The sequence below is a fragment of the Manduca sexta genome, chromosome 22, assembly GCF_014839805.1.
Source record: "Manduca sexta isolate Smith_Timp_Sample1 chromosome 22, JHU_Msex_v1.0, whole genome shotgun sequence".
Taxonomy (NCBI): domain Eukaryota; kingdom Metazoa; phylum Arthropoda; class Insecta; order Lepidoptera; family Sphingidae; genus Manduca; species Manduca sexta.
The window spans coordinates 6618016-6637514 of NC_051136.1; the positions used below are offsets into that span (position 1 = coordinate 6618016).

The 19499-nt window shown below is 31.2% G+C and overlaps 1 protein-coding gene across 1 annotated transcript; it reads left to right on the plus strand.

The window, feature by feature from the left end:
- Positions 1–4843: 4843 nt before the first annotated feature.
- LOC115442612 (cytochrome P450 4g15) lies at positions 4844–19485 on the plus strand. Its single transcript, XM_030167702.2, has 9 exons — positions 4844–5333; positions 8483–8706; positions 9651–9854; positions 10241–10420; positions 17157–17353; positions 17595–17873; positions 17955–18192; positions 18435–18620; positions 18987–19485. The coding sequence occupies exons 2-9, from the start codon at positions 8496–8498 to the stop codon at positions 19160–19162; spliced, it is 1671 nt and encodes a 556-aa protein (XP_030023562.2). The 5' UTR covers positions 4844–5333; positions 8483–8495; the 3' UTR covers positions 19163–19485.
- Positions 19486–19499: the final 14 nt, after the last annotated feature.

Here is a 19499-nt window from a genome sequence, read left to right on the forward strand (position 1 = left end):
ATCCAAAGAAATTAACTTTTTCTTATATCGTTACAAACAAGTGTTACAAAAAATATTTGATTTATATATTAGTAAACATCAATCATCCTGTTTAATAATAATAATAATATCAGCCCTGTATTATATACTTGCCCACTGCTGAGCACGGGCCTCCTCTACTACTGAGAGGGAATTGGCCTTAGTCCACCACGCTGGCCTAGTGCGGATTGGTAGACTTCACACCACCTTCGAAATTCCTATAGAGAACTTCTCAGGTGTGCAGGTTTCCTCACGATGTTTTCCTTCACCGTTAAAGCGAACGATAAATTCACAAAGAATACACACATGATTTTTTAGAAAAGTCAGAGGTGTGTGCCCTTGGGATTTGAACCTGCGGACATTCGTCTCGGCAGTCCGTTCCACACCCAACTAGGCTATCGCCGCTTTTTCATCATCCTGTTTATTAAAATAATTTTTGTACATAATAAATATACCTGTTTTATTTTTTGGTAGCTTTTGCTGTTGGCTCTATCCGTGCGGAATTGATCCATACACTTTTCCGGGATAAAAGGGAGTGAAATGTTAATCAAGCACGTAAATAAAAATGTTAGGCTGATTATTTATATATTTGTTAAAAAAAAAATTAGAAATAAATGTATTAAATAAACTATGCCGCACAAGTCTTAGAATAACACATTTTTTTTTATTTATTTATTATTCACTTTTTTGCGCACGAGTGTAACAATTTTAATAAAAAATAACAATACGTACAAATGGCTGTTTCATCGCTCTAGGCAATATTTTGGAACTATAATATAATTATGATATATTATAATTTCATATTATACATTATTATAAAAAGTACTCGCCATAGCTCAATATCTGATATATACTTGTATTTTTTTATTTACGGATATTTGTAAAACGTGTCAATGGTATGTACGAAATAATATCGGTTTATGATAATTTTGGTAACATTCATATTGATTGCCTTATTACGTATACCATTGACTATAAAAATGAGTTGCGAATATTTATTTTTTGTATTGCATGTTTTATTGTACTTTGTCTAAATATATATTGTTATTAACTTATATTACCTACATTGTTATTTAATAGATCAAAATTAAGATTTGACATTAGACCCGGGATCTGTTATGATAATGGAAAAATTAACTAATGTGAAAAAGTAATCGGTTTATACCTATTCAATTTAACATAATTAAAAACATGTTTTCTGATTCGATACAATGTATATACTATAATATATTTTTTGCTTTATAATTTCCATACATCTTACACGTGTCCTTAATATACGTCAGTGGGGTTAGACGCGAAACATTATAATAAGCATGCTGCGCAAATAATTATATATCCCGCTGTTTACCGGATGCCCTCTTCCACTAGTCTGTTCAGTCTCAGCTAGATTGTTTTATAAATTACAAAAAATTATATCCGATCTAGAATTCGAACCAAACACCTACCGGTCTTAAATACACGCGTCAAAATTAAACAGACGACAATACACACGTCAAGATTGTAGTAGATTCTCTATTTGCAACAATAAAATAACATTTCTTAACTAATACCAATATCAACATAATGTAAATAGAATTCAATGCGTCATTCAACCGGTTATTCTTAACTCGGAAACTCAACACAGGTTATACCCTTATTTGTTAGATATAAACGATCACAAATCGTTGAAACACCATATTAACATACACTATTCCTATAAAGACGCACGTATGAACATCAACCAAGCGTCACGTAATCTATTCATACTAATATTATATATAATATATATATATATATATATATATATATATATATATATATATATATATATATATATATATATATATATATATACTAATATATATATACTAATATAGAAAAAAAGTTTGTAACTGTTATTTGATAGCTATCCCTTCAACCAAATTTTAAAACTATTTTATTATTGCATGAATTTTAAAAAATATTTTTTGATAAGTTCTAGATGGCCTAAATTTTCATAAATGTATTTGAAAAAAGTAGTAAACTACACTACTATCCTGTCAATATTTTCCTTGAATCTAGAACACGCTACTGCTGCTGGTGGTAAAAATAGACAATGCGATATTGCTATCCAGACGGAAATCCAACTCACTATCACATAATAGAAAGCTGCTACTCTACGGCAGTTTTCTGTAAGACAGTACCCATAATGATTTCTTATATTTACGCGAATTTTAGACATTAAAATAAAACTATTTTGAGGATTTTATCGCGGTGTTTATATTATAATTTTCCCCCGACACTTCGAAGACTTTGCAGCCTTTATGGTCTCTGGGCGGACTGTCTGTCATCCGAAAAGTCAAACTTACAATATCTAACTACATTTTACAAATATACAACTTTTTAAATTTTAGCTGTTGGTGGTCTGATCTATGCAGAATAAGCTCACGGTGTGTTGAAGTTTCGCAGCCGGTCTTTTGGTACCACTATCATCCTCGTACGAGCAGACCCAATGATGTTGGCAATTATGTCTATATTGTGGATCACTAGTTTTACTTTGTCCTGAATTTTCTACATCAAAAGAAAAAATAAAGTTTCATAAACAACTATGCTAATTATGGCGTTCCATAAAATATCAGTTACTTTATTTGGTCGTAATCGACTGATGCCTACTGACACCATTGTATGATCTTGAAAATACTAAAATATTTTTTTACATTAAAAAATTTCCAAATTCGGAGTAAATACTTCACCAATAGCGAAATATTTGTATAGTTGTGCAAAGCTTTGTACTCGTACTACAGTGTTAATATATGACCCAATTTAAGTACGATGTATGAATGGGAACCTTACTAGAAATATTGAAGCCATCACGAATACAGAACACATTAATATATTATCAATTATGCACTAATTTATGAATATTTATTTATAATACGTCATGTTGTTTACTTGCATTATATAACAACATTACGATTTCTTTGGTAATTTATTTCGTACGATTTAAAAAGTGTCGTAATTCCTTATGTGTCCTACACTAGTTCTCTCATTCTATGTGAACCACGTAATTAGGTATACTACAATAAAATATTTTTTAGTATAAGGTAGTGTGACCGAAATTTCCCAACATGGCCCTCCCTCCAACTTCATGGTTTTACTTTGTGTTCTAATGCTAAAACATAAAACAAAATTATATTAGTTCTTATAAAATTTTATAATATATTGTGATATGTCGCAATTTGATCCAAGGGTTTTCTTTATACATTTTTATATGAAAAAAAAATGAAGATATTAAAATTAAGTGGGCATCTATGGTTCCGTAACCTTACTAGAATATTTAGCTAACAAGCCAAAAAATATCTTAAAAAATAGTTAAAAACAATAATATCTTGTAGGATAATATATAATCATATTATTAATAAAAATTAAGTACTTATAGCAGAACTTATTTTTTTATATCTTTGTTTATAACTTCCACACCAGGAAATAGAAACAGAAATGAATTGCATGAGTACGGATTTTGTTAATATGGGTTGATTTTTACAAACACAGACGAAGAGATACGCGAGATATCCACTAATTACAATAAAGTTTGTTTCCGAGTGCCAGATATCGAAATATTTTTTATTCCCTCAATAACTTCAAAAACAAATGTAGACATTGTTTAATCGCAATATATAATACTTATACCTATTTCTCGAAGGTGCGGTTAAATGTGTACATCTTTAATTTGTGCATGTATTAGTTATTAAGGTTAAGTAAAGTGTAAAATCTAGCAATGCGGTAAAATAAAGGATAAATAATAGATTTTGAATGTAATTTAGGTAATTTTATGGGTAGGTATATTATGTACCTCTTTATACATTGAATGACTTGCCCCCATAATCACTAACTATAATATTAATTCAAGATGAATTATATATCACGCTTTGCTAATCTTTCAATTTTAATTTATACCGAAATTATAGGATATCAACACATTCTCTAATTCTAATCTCTCTCATTCTTTAAAATATCAATGTGAAATTACAATAAAACAAAAGTAATGTTACCGTTACCACATTTTTGCAAAATAATCGCGCATTTGACTTAAAGTAGTTACAGAAATTAAAAACATATTTTAAACATCGTTGTCACAGTCTTTTCCAAAGAAACTGAAAAAATATTAGCCATATTTAATATTTCGCAATGATAATGTACTAAATATATGTCTTCCAACTGTTCAAATGTACAGATAGATGGATAAATACACCTACAATTTATGAAATGTAATATTAAATGATTTTTAATTGCCGTTACGTTATAATTCAAAGCATAAACAGATAATTTTGATGAAATTTCGTACAAAAAAAGACCAAATTCACGTATAAGTAAAGGAATTCTTTTACTTAACAGTTAACTGATTTCTTTTTATTTTTATTTGTAGGAACAATAAAAGTTTACACATTAAGGCATGATGTAGACTAACCCTAATGTAAATGTATATAAACCACACTATTACCCACACATTGTCATAATATAGAATTAATAAAACAATTACGAACGAAAAAAAGTCACTTTAACTCTAGAAAAAGACATAGAAACCATTTTATCTGAACAACATTGTTCTAGTACAAACCACTTTGCAAGTCTAAAATAAAAAGCAAGACGCTTATTGGTATCATATTCTAATAAATGCCGTGAACGGGTACACTAGATCAATGAATTAATTGTGACTGATCGTCTTAAGTGTTAGGACATGATACAGTACAAATAGCGTGTCCGTATTTTACAGACGTATAGGGACTATATCAAGAACTTCATTATGAATGGCTATGAACGCGGAACGGCAAATACTTGCATGAACATATTTTCTTTTTAAAAGGTTCCATCTTATTTATTTTTTATTTGTTAAATCCATCAAAAATAGATTACCAAATCATACAGGAACTTGCCAGTTCGCTAAGAAGCGAAGGACTACAGTACCATTATGGTGTATCGTATAAATTGTAACGTCTGTTTTAATGAGTACAAAAACAATTATTCACAATTAAATTAATTAACTACGAACGTTAAAGACAAAGAGCTTTTTACAATTATATAAATAATACAACAAATCAATGACATTGCAATAATATAACTTATCATTCGTCAAGAAAACTATACGGAATATTATAAGATTAAATATTTAGGTTTATTTACAAAGCTACCTACAGCGTAGGAGATTTGACGTCACGCCCGTGTATATAGACGGTTGCGCAGGAGTTTAATAAATAGTCACCGATGTGGCGCAGCTGCCATCGTTTGAGGATAACAATACTTACACATTGCAAGTTAGTGGCACGCAACTTGTGTTCTTACTGGATACAAATAATAAGGTAGGGAATCAGTTTCACCTGAGTGTTAGGGTTCGTAAAAATAGTAAATATTTTTAGTTTTGTGCATATTGTGTTTTAAATAATTTTAATTAAATTGTGATCGGGATCGGTATGTAATTTGTTTTTTTCTTATATATGATTAATCATTTAACATATTAAAACATAAGTTTTAGAAAATATATTTGGAAGTAAATAAATTGTGGTAGATATATTTTATAAACATGATAAAAATATTTAACGTACTTAAGGAATATTATAACAAGTCACAATTTCAAATTGACTTAAATTAATTAAAAATTAATACGATCTATGCGATTTAAATTATAACTGCAAGATAATACATAATAAAATAAATATTATTTCAGTAAATATACTGCATAGATATTTTATAAAAAATATATAGTTAGTATTAAATTAGTATATCGTTAAAATAGGCATGAAATTTCGTTCAGAAATAACATTATCAAAAATATATCGCGAGGTTTATAATTTGAGCATTAAAATATTGCTAACAAAATGCACGAAATGAATAATTTTGAACATAAATTTTTGTTTATTTAAATTAAAGTTGATATATTAATTAGTTTAATACTAGCACTTTACTGTCCGATTTATAATTAGTTATGTCTAAAATACTTTTCAAAAGTAAATGCTATTGAAGATCAAGGACATTATAAATATATTAAAGAAATATTTATAATGTCATTTAAAAACAGCAGTAATATAGGTTGAGTTTCTTTTATTTAATTAAATGATTTATTTGAACCCGTAAAATGTCATACATTATATAGATTCCGTCAATATTAACTCTACCACCAGTTCAGTAAGCAGTTTCGACTAACGAGCTACATTTTCGCGTGGTGCACTATCTTTGTATTCGCAGGATATAGGCAAATGGAACGCGAATAGGGCAGAGAACATATAGAACTAAGGAAAAATATGTATACGATGGGAAGTAATACTATTGATACTGAGAGAAAATTACGCCTCATCCTTGCCAACCGGGATGATATAGGACCGTAGCATTTAGGTATTAACCTCTAAGTTTAGATCCCATAATAAATGCTGCCATTAGATTAAGGAGGCACTATATGATTGAGTTGTAATATTATAATTCAAATTATTTTCTCGTAGTAAAATTTAGTTCTGTTTGTTATTTACCTAGTATATTACCCTAGATAGTATAATTAAGTAAATTTAAATGAAGTGACTGTTAGGTAAATTATAGATCCGATTAATATTTTGTACAAAACGTAATACGAAACATCTATTTTGTTGTATATACAATTGAAAAAAAAACACGTTTGAATCTATTTTTAATAAAATCTGAACTATTATTAAAAATGTGAAATATGTTTCTTCACTGCGTTCCAGGTTTAATGAATATATTTTCTTCTCGATTTAATTATATTTTGCGCATTACATAGTAAAGGATATCAAATGCCATTTATAATGTCATTGCTTTCGTTATGTGCATGCCAATAAACTGTAAAAACGATACAGCCAAACAAAATAAATTGAATTGGATTGGATGGCAATAAACAAGTAAGACGCAAGCGATGACAATTCAAAATCAGCTTACTACTAATAATTAATCTTTATGTATTTAAGCGGTATATTTATACTTTACTTTGTATTATGTTAATATCGTGATAATTAAAATACCAAATTACAGTATACAAATAGCTTAGTAACACAATATTTAAGGTATATAATATAAAGCTTATAATTAATTTTATAAACCCATCATTATTTAAGTTTGTAAGAAGCAAATTTTTGTTTATATTTTGTTAGATTAAAGAAGACCATGAATTTTGAATATCCGCAACCAGGCCCAATTTGTGATAAAAAATATTAAATAGCTGATGTTTTACCAGGGTACCCGCAATTTAGACAATTAAATGTCTAAAATCGCATGTTGTTGCCAACATTGACGAGCATTTTTCAATAAAAAATAATATTCATACAATTGGTTGGCCGACTTGACCTTAGGTTACTAGTAAAACAAATTGCCACTAAACAATACTAAAAATTATATTTAAACCATCTCAGTATTAGAATTTCACAGTAAAAATGGGATACCACATGCGCCCAATTGGAATTTATAATTTATGCTAATATCTTGAACTTGATATTCTGATCACAATAGTTAACGATAAGATGTATTTGTATTTGCATATTCAATAATTTTCACAAACTCATTTTATATTTTAACGTATTATGTGCTAAATCAATAGAACTGTGTTTGAGCTGGGTTAAGGTATCGCAAACAATAAAACTCATAAAATCCGTAATCTGATTTGAATACTCATCTTGAAACCAGTTAAAATGGTAATGTGAGACTCCTTGGAAAATTCCGTTTTATTTATTAACTATGCATTTCATTTCAACATGGTCGTCGTGCATCAGATATTTTGCATGTTAAATAATTACATGCAATTTATGTTATGCTAATATTTAACATTTATAATAAAAGATTGTCTCATCGCCACAAACACGTGTAAAACAAGTTTTCTTTATTAAGCTATTTGCTTACAAAGTTCTCTAATTGAAGATAATAATGTAATTCGAAGTAGTTCGACATAAAAACAATTACATACTGGCAATTCCTCCTATACATTATAGTTTACACACACACACACACAAACACCATCACGCATTTATCCCCGAAGGGGTATGCAGAGGTGCAACCACGGCACCCACTTTTCGCCGAGTGTATTCCGTCCTAGGATGTGATAGGGGACGAGCCTATCGCCATATCGGGCACAAATTTGAGACTCCGGGCTGATATTGAGCAGAAAAACCCAAATATCACTTTCATTATATTTTATTTTATTATAGTTTATTTTATTTATATTAATATGTATAGACTTCTCTTTATACGACGGGGCTATAGTATAATTTAGATAAAAAACATTATGAAACTTTTGAGTGCTTTTAGAAGTTTTGTAGGTGTATTTATTGTTAAATATTATAAATAAAGAACATCATCAGAGAACTGAACGCGTTGCCTTAGTAGAGTTTATATTATAATAATATTTATATACTAGTTATTACATGGTGCCCCTTGGCACCTCGCAAGCGGCATATTAATTTTGGTAAAGGTTGTCTGTTTTATCACCGTGATTGATTAAAAAATACGTTCACAGTTAAAACCACAAGATGAGCTACGCGGCGGCTGAGCATGTCGTGCAGAGCAGCACTTTTTCTGCTGTCAATCTCTTCTACGTGCTTCTTGTGCCGGCCTTGATATTATGGTACACTTACTGGCGAATGTCAAGACGTCGCTTGTACGAGCTGGCGGAGAAACTAAATGGACCTTCCGGGTGGCCTCTGCTCGGAAACGCTTTGGAATTCACGGGTGGATCTGCTGGTAAGTCCTACTATAATAATTATAACGTGCCATAATATTCTTCAGATTAAACAGTTGTTTCGTTCTGGAATTTTCCATATCGTCCTTCATCATAGTTAAATACCCTAACGCTTCTTGTTTTTAATTACAAATAATGAACATACTGGTCATTACCTATGTTTTTTATCTGACTTCCTCATTATGAAGTACGGACATAACATGAATAATTACGAATATCGTCCTATCGGAACATTAAATCAGAATTTCGATTACAATTACAATTACGTAGTTTTAGAAACGGATCAAACTTTGAACAAAATCCGTAAACTAAAACAGCAGTCGATTATAAATATATAATATATACATTATATAACATCAAAAAGCTGTTACAGATACCGGTATCAAATTTAAATGAACAAGAAGACCGGTCAGGAATAACTGATCCTAATACTAAATTGTAATAAATAGAGACCGGATTATATGCATTTGCATATTTAAGCCATTCTCATCGCTAATAGCATATTTTCTCTAAAATGTAGTTATGATGCATATATTATCAATATTTTGCCAGAAACTGTGTATGGTGGCAAACATAGCACCAAAGTTCAAATTCTGCCCAATTATCTCAGTTGATCTGCAGCGATCGTTTTCCACTTATAAACATATTTTGAATGATCGGAGACGCAATCTTAATACAAAATATTTGGAACAATACTTACTTGATTGTTTACATATACAAAAATATCAAATAATGTTTCTGCACCCATTATCATATACCAATGGATACTTTAGTAATTAATTATAGTACGCTGATTTTGAAATAAAAAATTAAAACTTAGTTTTTTTGCACCTAAAACTATGCCAGTTTTCGTACATTTTTCATGCTTATTTGCATGCATATATAAAGCTTTTTATGTTGCATATAATCCCGTCCCTAGTAATAAATATTACGCCTCTCTCCATAGAAATCTTCAAGAACATTGTTGAGAAGAGCATCCCATATGATCAAGAATCCGTGGTGAAACTTTGGATTGGGCCCAGACTCCTGGTGTTTATTTACGACCCACGAGATGTTGAAGTTATTCTCAGCAGCCACGTCCACATTGACAAAGCTGATGAATATAGATTCTTCAAGCCCTGGCTCGGAAATGGTCTACTTATTAGTACTGGTAAGTTTTGACTGTTAAAACGTTTTATTTGTAAACGAACAATCTGTGACTAATTATAATTTATTGGAATATTGCAATATTTTGCCTTGGAGAGCTATCAGAAACAATTTTATAAAAATATTGCATGTCAATTTAAGAATCTATATATATTTTGTATTTTGTAATAACATACTGTACTATAAATCAATGCCGTATGTCTTCCTGTTGCAAGAGCAAGGTGCAGCTTACATGAATATTTATTAAACTAAATATCATTAGAGACCCAGACGTGTTCAAATAAAAAGATTTGAATTTACGGTTCATAATTTTAACTAAAATAACTTATTGCGCGTAGGTAACTCGAACTAAAAATGTAAAATACGATTCATCAATCTATTTTTGCATAGGTCAAAAATGGCGTTCCCATCGCAAACTGATCGCCCCCACATTCCACTTGAACGTTCTGAAGAGTTTCATCGACCTGTTCAACGCTAACTCCAGAGCTGTGGTTGATAAACTCAAGAAGGAAGCAAAAGACTTTGATTGCCACGACTACATGAGCGAGTGCACCGTGGAGATCTTGCTTGGTAAGTTTATATTATATATTAATATTATAAAGGGGAACATTACTTAAGCGATTTTGAAAGTTGTTCACTAATAGAAAGCTACACTACTCCTGAGTATAGGCTACTATTTATCTCGGAAAAACTTTTTCAGGCGGCCGGAGCCGCGGGCAAAAGCCAGTTTTTTTTGTTTTTTTTTTTTTATTAGTCGTAAATTAATTTTCAGTTTTTGTGTTCAATTTTAATTGGAAACTCGAACGTGGTAGGTGCTACTATACTGACATGAGTTATAATGTCGTTATTGCATTTTATACAGTAAGTAACACTTGAGAAGGCCAAATTTATGATACGAACGGCTCGATTGAAATATACGCTATTGTATTGCGACAAGCACTTTGACTAAACTAGTATGTACACGGATTGAATGAAGATGTTTATACTCGGCAGTCATCACTCACAGTAAAATATGATCGTCCAGCTCATTTTTTTTAATAGACGAGCCAGTTGATAATACAATAACTAGATAAATTATTAATATTATTGGTCTTTCATTATCCATCTTAACTGCATACATATATCTATTAGGAACAAATATTACGAATGTGACTTGTTACTTATTATTAAATACAATGCTTAGCGTGACGGAAATATTTGTAGACACGTTCTACGTCAAATTCATCAGCCGTGATTAAAAGACTTAGTTTTTTCCTAACAATAACACGATCTGTTGTTAAACACTTCCTTATGGCTGGAATTAGATTTATATGAGGATATACATAGTTTGATTTTGCTGCTACATATCCTGTCACCGTGTGAGAGACAGCTACCAAATTAAATGTCTAAGGAAGATTAATGATCTCAGCGGTGTTTTCTTTATAAGGATTTTGTGGCAACAATGTTTAAATTTAGTTGGATTATATGTATAGGTATAATAAAGAAATTAATATAACAGAGTAAACTTTGGATACTATTTACATATAACATAACCGGAGTAAGTGTTTGTTTCTACAAGCTTATATTTTGCAATGTGTGTTCGGGTCAAATCTTACAAGTTACGTTTAAGGCAGTTCTTGTATTTTAAATAATTATATAAGTATAATAAAGCACTAGGGCCACTCACTCCTTTTAAGATTATTATAAATACTTTTATCACGACAAACTCAAAATGCTGTCGAAATTATGATTATAATATAACTAAAATGATAATCGCAATTGAAATTACGGTCAGTGGACCCGGAGTCAGATTCATAAGACTCTGAAAGTTATTTAATTAATTTTTTTAATGAACCCATTAGCAACGTTGTTTACTTTAAAATTCCTGATATAAAAAATTACAGCTTTAGTTTTACGAAAAGTTTTATTTATAAGTAAAGTAACTCCTAGATAAGCAGTCCATATAACACGTGCATAATATCAATCGAATGTGGAAGAGGAAAATCAATACTTTATTAAGTCAAGTCATGTTGCTCCGTGGTATTAAAACCTTTTGATATCTTGCATATAAAATAAGTACATCGACATAAATAGGTTCTCGGTAGATTGCTAAAATGATGTCCCCATTATTCCCTTCAACTTGCGCCTTTCTCATGTAGTGTCCATATGCATTGAGATTATAAAGAATATAACTTAATTATTCTTTGATTAGCTGCGATAGCCCAGTTGGAAGTTAAACGGACTATACTGACGAATGTCCGCAGGTTTAAAACCCAAGGGTACGTGCCTCTGACACTTCTAACGTTATGAGTGTATTCTTTGAATTATCGCTTGTTTTAACGGTGAAAGAAAACATCGTTAGGAAACCTGCATACCTGAGAAGCTCTGTAAAAGAATTATGAGGCAATGTGAAATCTGCCAATCCACACTAGGCCAGCATGGTGAATTAGGCCTAATCCCTCTGAGTAGTCAAGGAGGCACGTGTCCAGCATTGGGGCAGTATACAAAGTAGGGCTGATATTATTATTTGAATAGTCTTTAATATGTTACAGCTACGTTTGTATAGCTATTGATTGATGTATATACGATTTGGATGCTTGGCTACAACTTACTTTTCAAACGAGATCTTATTAGGAATAAATTCGCTAAGACTCGTAATTTAAATATAACCATTTCGAAAACACGTCATGCTCATCCAAAAGGTTTGTATTAAATGAAGATGCACGTTGCTATCATATGCACTCGGTTACTGAAAAGTATTATGTCAGTGTAAGTTTTTTTATAATATAGTTTTGCGCATGTTATATAATTTACTATCAAAATATGGTAGTAAAAACCAACCTATCCAAGTCACAAATTATATATGTATATTAAAATATTTACAAAAAATGGGAAATCGCCGATTTTTTGTAAATATTTTTTTGGTTAATTGAACATCGCAAATTTTTATATCCTTGTAATAATTTTCCCAATGAAGAGCAAATTTTACAATCCTCAGATATAATTTAACCATCAAATAATTATAACCTCACTGAATATAAAAGCAAGACAGATTGACAACTGTGTACATACAATCGTCATTTTTATATCGTTTGTGTTGTACTTTATCCTACAAATACCTCTTATTGTAATTGAAAATTCAGCCCTTAAGGTTACATTGATTGAGTGATGTCGGAATTGAATATTTGCCGCTTAAATTCATTGGTAATCAGAAACAAGAGCACGGCAGTCATAATGTTTCAAATTTCAAGGCGTTTGCGAAAAAATTATGCACAATAAAGAGCAGTTTAAACGTGCAGTCACGTAATAGGCCACGATGGTGACAACACGTTGGCCCTCACTGGGACTATAGACAGTGTTCTTGAATACCACAAGAACCTATTAACCGTTTGCGAAATAACAAAGATTAGACATTTCAAAGTTTTATCTTAAATGTAGAGGTATGTTAAAAATTATAGCTTACTCATGTTTAACTTTTAAATTCTGAGAACTTATAAATAAGACAAAATATGCAAATGAATAATATAAATTTTATGAATAAAACATTTTAATTCTTAATTTTTATATTAAGTCGAATATGACGTTTTGATGAATGTAAAATCACCCCTTAATGCAGTGTCATAAAGATCAAGATATCGTTGTGCAATGGCCATTAAAAAGTTCTCGACTGCGTAAAGTGAGAAAATTGTGTGTCACGTAACGCCTGATAATAGTCATTACGACGGAAAGGAAGTGAACATAAAATAGGACACTAAATGGCATTCCGTATTACATCCACCACATTTATGACGACTATTATGTTGCTCTATTTGAAACAATTTGCGACATTAACTTAAATTAATATACTTAGGATGAAGTGTACGTATCGGCCTGTTTACTAACGAGACGTAAGCGCAATGTGTTTTGCAATCATAAATAATAATAGTTTTTAGTGCACTCTACTTCAATGTTAACTTATAATTTATGTGTTAAATATTTGGTACAGTTTTATAAATATGCAGCTACGGAAACACGGGCGTCATAATTTAAAAATATAGTCGAAATTATTGTAAGTTTGTTGTCATCAAGAAATCTTTAATATCCCATTTAAACATGTACGATCAGCAACAAAAGTCGATGAACAAATACTAATTTACAAAACACCTGAACATTGAAACGGACCATAAATCATTTACCAAAGAAGAGTACAGATTAAGGTTATCATTTCAATATGGATACCAAAGTAAAGGATTGGCTGAAAAAATATGAAAAAGAAACTGACGTTTACGTTGAATCCTTCGAAGAGAATCTATAATACTGCCATAATAATTTTGAATTTACACATTTGTTTCTTAAACCGGCCAGTGCTCTATAAAATAGAATGTTTAAAATGTAACTAACCTATTCCTATTAATCTTATAATATTACTTACTAAAATATTATGATGTTTTGTCCATACTTAAAAATCTATGATTCTGGTTATTAACTTCAATATATACTATTATATAAACCTGAAGAGTTTGTTTGTTTGAATGCGCTAAACTCAGGAACTGCTTAACCGATTTTGAAAATATTTCACTAATAGGAAGCTACATTACAGCGCTATACGCTACTTTTTATCCCGGGTCAATATAAAGCAATACTTTAGTCCTTGAAAAATTTGTTCACGCAGGCTGAGTAGCGAGCCAAAGCTAGTATGTTATAAAATAACAATTTAATTGATATTCTGGACTGTTGGAAAAAAAGCTTGTATATAAAACAAAGAATTTGCTAATTTCAGCCACATTTGTATTTATTACAGATCATAAAAATTGCTAGTAATGTTTAGCGGTGAATGGTTTGACGGCGTTCAGCTACTTTTGTAGTTCAATTATGTCAAGTTGTTTTGTATTTAAATTAATCAGTAACTTATGGTAAATGATAATGATTAAGAAATATTGGAAACAAATTATGTTCAAGGACTTCTGTTGCTGACTGTACATAAATGTTATTTACTGTATGGTCGGTATTTTTCGAAATATGCTCCAAAATTATAATCCACCACAATAGGTACAATCGCAGCAATCGCGGATCATGTGTTATTAGTTATCGAAGAGTAGATACCATTGTCTGTGTCCAAAGATCTTCAGTCATATTCCTGTCGATCAGATCCTAATGTATTATACACTAGAACTTTATTAGAGCCATACAAACATAAATACCTACATGCGCGTCGAATACAGAACCTCCCTTTGCAGTCGGCAAAAAAATTAAATCGCAAACGATAAAATAAAGTGATCACTATAGATTACTTCGAAGGAAAAATACACAATAGGATGCGTTATTGTTTTTTTCCGAGATACATTTTTTACACAGACGTAACCGCCGGAAAAACATCGTAAGGTAGCATAACTTGGTAAAGCCCGGTTACTACCAAAACCCAGTATTTAGTTATCTTACTGAATCTTTATCAAAACATTTCTAATTATGCGGGTTTATGCGTCTTCGACCAGAAACGAAATTACACCTGCGACTGGTTCCATAGTCAGCGCCATTTTGAAAATATCTATAATTTTGATTATAATGCGCCTAGACAGTGCGCTAAGTTATTATTTCTACCGAGTAAACGTTTTTGAAGTAAAAAATATTTAAAATAATTGGATTAATTTTCTATTTCAACAACATATACATATAAGTTTGACATTCAGTTATAGATTTTTTTTTAATTTTTGGTATATTTATATTTTTACAATATTTTACTGAACTCAGGTGAAGTGTTCCATTTGTGGCCAATCATAAGTATTTCATTATTGCTGATTATGGTTATTTGATATTTTTTAATTCAGCGAGTTATTTCCATTTTTCCATACAATTTTTATTTCGTATATTTATATTTAGCACACAGCCAAGTTTTGATTTGTTTTGTTTACTTTAATTGTTTTTTTGAAATAAAACAATCTGACTATACGTTATAAAAAAATAATACTTAAATGTCGATAGTATACGGATATAATTTAGTTACGCATATAATATTGCGGGCCATGTTGAACGAACACCCAGACGCGTAATATTTAAAAAAAAAAATAATTTTTGGTGTTATATTCTAAAACATATAACGTTTTTTTGTTTGTGCTGTTATTGTTAAAGATGTTTTAATTTTATCAAAGACTAGTTGACCCGATAGACGTTGTCCCGTCTTAACTATGAATTTGCAGCGCGCATTCTGTCAATCGCTGACAGTTATTTCAAACAATTGACATTTAAATAAAATTAATATTTTCGTTAAGTTTTGTAAAATTTTCTAATATTCTGCGCAATTTTTAGAATTTTTTCTTTCATAAGAACCTTCTCCTGACAATAACAAACACAATCAAAAAAAATTGAGAAGTCGCTCCAGCCGTTCACGCGTGATGGCTTGACCAAGGGAAATAGGGATTCATTATTATATATAGATTTTTGTTTATATTGCTCCAATTTATTTTTGGAAGATTTTAAAAATAATACTGGCTCGGTGGCATTGTCGGTTTGCATGCGCGTATGATCATGGTATCAATAAAATATAATCCTTTAAAATAAAGTAACGAATTTTATGTTTTTTTGTCAATGGAATATAAAATTTAAATTAACAGTATAGCGAGGTCACTTTAAGAATGACCCTCGAAGTTTTTGTTCAATATATCCATAAATATCGATTTGGCACGCTAAAAGTTTACAGTTAAAATCGTTAATTGTAAGTAGTTTTTAACATTGACCTTCCCGTGGTCAAATTCCAAATAAACAATGTATATGTATATACTTGTATATTCATCGGATAATGATTCATATCCCGACACGTAGTGTCTGATTATCGCGTGTCAAGTTTGGCGACCCCCCACGTGCCCACGTACTAATGGGCAATATTCACCATTTACGGTTAACACTTGCCATTGCTATTGCGATCCTTGTTACGCAATTGTTTTCAATTCAATGGAGGTCAGGTCTTTCTTTTCGATAGTTTCTACACCGCCAATATGTATGGCAAACTAATGACGAGCACACAATAGGCTCTCTTCATTTTTAGTGTGAATAAAACGACCATTTATTGTCCGTGCTAGCTTGTTGAATGAATTTCCTGTGATAAATTCAGGAGCGAAATCTATAATAATGATGACTGGGTAAGAAAGCCAAATCGATTTTATGAACTTTAAGCATCATATTATAGACATTTTTTTTAAATTTATACATCGGTACAGTCATGATAATAAAAGTACGCTGTAGATAGAAGACCTCTTGATATAGTAAATATAATTTTACTTTACAAGAAAATATGATAGCAATTTATTTTTTGTATTTAAATTATAAAAATACTTATACTATAATTCTTTTTCAGAAACCGCTATGGGTGTTAGCAAAACCACTCAGGATCAGAGTGGCTTTGACTACGCAATGGCTGTCATGAAGATGTGCGACATCCTCCACTTGAGACACACCAAAATCTGGCTGAGACCAGATCTCCTATTTAAATTCACTGAATACGCCAAGAACCAAACCAAACTCCTTGACGTCATTCATGGTTTAACTAAAAAGGTAATATATTCTGATCACAGCTACATTTTAATATCGTACACACAACGCATTTCAATCAAGTTTAGACATAGGTTGTGTCTCAACAGTTTTATACGCAACACCGCTGAGCATTTGTATCAAGGTGTACTATCTATCTAAATAATGAGGTATATGCTGTCATCTTAAACAACTTAAATAAACTCGTCACATAACCGCATCCCATCTTGTGATCCCATAACTATATTAATCCTCGACATTTAAGGTTATCAAGAGGAAGAAGGAAGAATTCCAATCAGGCAAGAAACCTTCAGTGTTGAACAATGACGTCACCAGCACTGAGGTCCCCACCAGCAAGACCACTTCCGTCGAGGGTTTATCTTTCGGTCAATCTGCCGGACTTAAGGACGATTTAGATGTTGAGGAAGATGTCGGTCAAAAAAAACGTTTGGCTTTCCTTGACCTCTTGCTCGAGAGCTCCCAAAGCGGAGTTGTTATTACTGATGAAGAAATAAAGGAACAAGTTGACACTATTATGTTTGAGGTAAAAACACACATTTTTTACATATAACGACCTGTATTGAGATTAAAATTAATAACATTAACACGTAACACGGAATTGTAGGGTCACGACACTACAGCTGCCGGCAGCAGTTTCTTCCTGTCCATGATGGGAATACATCAAGATATCCAAGACAAGGTTATTGAAGAGCTCGACCAAATTTTCGGCGACTCCGATCGGCCTTGCACCTTCCAAGATACTTTGGAAATGAAATATTTAGAAAGGTGCCTTATGGAGACCCTCAGGATGTACCCTCCCGTACCCATCATCGCCAGACATCTGAAACAGGAGGTTACTTTACGTAAGTACTGTTCAAAACATCCGTTTATTAGTAACAACTAACAAGTTTACGTACTAATTTTAATGTGTTCAAGGACATTTTTTTAATCCTCAGATTAAAGTTATCTATGAAATAAATTATAACTTGACATTGATGTCAAATTTAAATCATTATTTTTTTTATACAGTTGTAGTTTATGATTTATGTTTTATTTATACCATTAGATAGTTATTTAAAAAGCAATAATGTTGTTTTGCTTATAGCTTCTAATGGAAAGAAGGTACCAGCTGGAACCACACTAGTAGTGGCTACGTTCAAGCTACACCGCCGCCCTGACGTGTACCCTAACCCTGAGAAATTCGACCCAGATAACTTCCTTCCAGAACGTTCCGCGAACCGTCATTACTATGCATTCGTACCTTTCTCCGCTGGTCCCAGGAGTTGCGTCGGTAAGTTTTCTTTAGGTATTGGAAGAGCAAATGTTTTTGTTTTATTCATAAATGTATGTGTAATATAAATGTAAATTATATAAGAATTTTGAACCGTGATAAATAATGTCTGTAGCATGTAGACTTGCATGTAGACACTATAAAAATTAATCTAGGTAATGTATTGAAAATAAATACGTATGACAATTAAAGATAGAGAGAATTTCTATCTATATGAATTGAAACTCGTTTAAAAGTACAGTCAGTTACAAAACTTGTATTGAAAAATATTTCTTGTACTTTCAGCTTAACTTTCACTTTATTCTACTTATTTTCACTAGCCTGGTTTTCAAGTAGGTACTTAATCATATCCATTCATTGTTTTAGGACGTAAATACGCCATGCTGAAACTGAAGATCATTCTATCTACGTTACTCAGAAACTTCCGCATTCACTCGGACCTCAAGGAATCCGATTTCAAGCTGCAAGCTGACATAATCTTGAAACGCGCTGAAGGTTTCAAAGTCCGTCTCGAACCTCGCAAAAGACTAGCCAAAGCGTAAGAATATAGACAATGTACATTTGATTTGTAAGCGAATTGAAATATCCCTAGTACAGATATATTGTTTTTGAATAGCTGATTACTTATTAGTAATGAAAAAGGCACTTTGTGATATTAGTACAGAAATAACGACTATTGTTTTAAAGATGCTGACCAATAAGGTGGTAGATTTACAGGCTCAGGGCGGTATAGAACAGGGGCAAATATTGTGTATTGCTCAATAATGTTGAACTATTCGTTAAGTTTTTGTATATAGGTAATTAAATTATATTCTTTGTAAGATTTACGACGAATATGGTATACTAATAAATTTAGTACTATAAATGTTTTTTTAATTG

Coding starts and splice junctions, on each gene's coding strand:
- LOC115442612 (XM_030167702.2), top strand. CDS start 8,496: ATGAGCTACGCGGCGGCTGAGCATGTCGTGCAGAGCAGCACTTTTTCT. Junction 17,354..17,594: donor TTCATGGTTTAACTAAAAAG/GTAATATATTCT, acceptor TCGACATTTAAG/GTTATCAAGAGGAAGAAGGA. Junction 18,193..18,434: donor GAAACAGGAGGTTACTTTAC/GTAAGTACTGTT, acceptor TTTTGCTTATAG/CTTCTAATGGAAAGAAGGTA.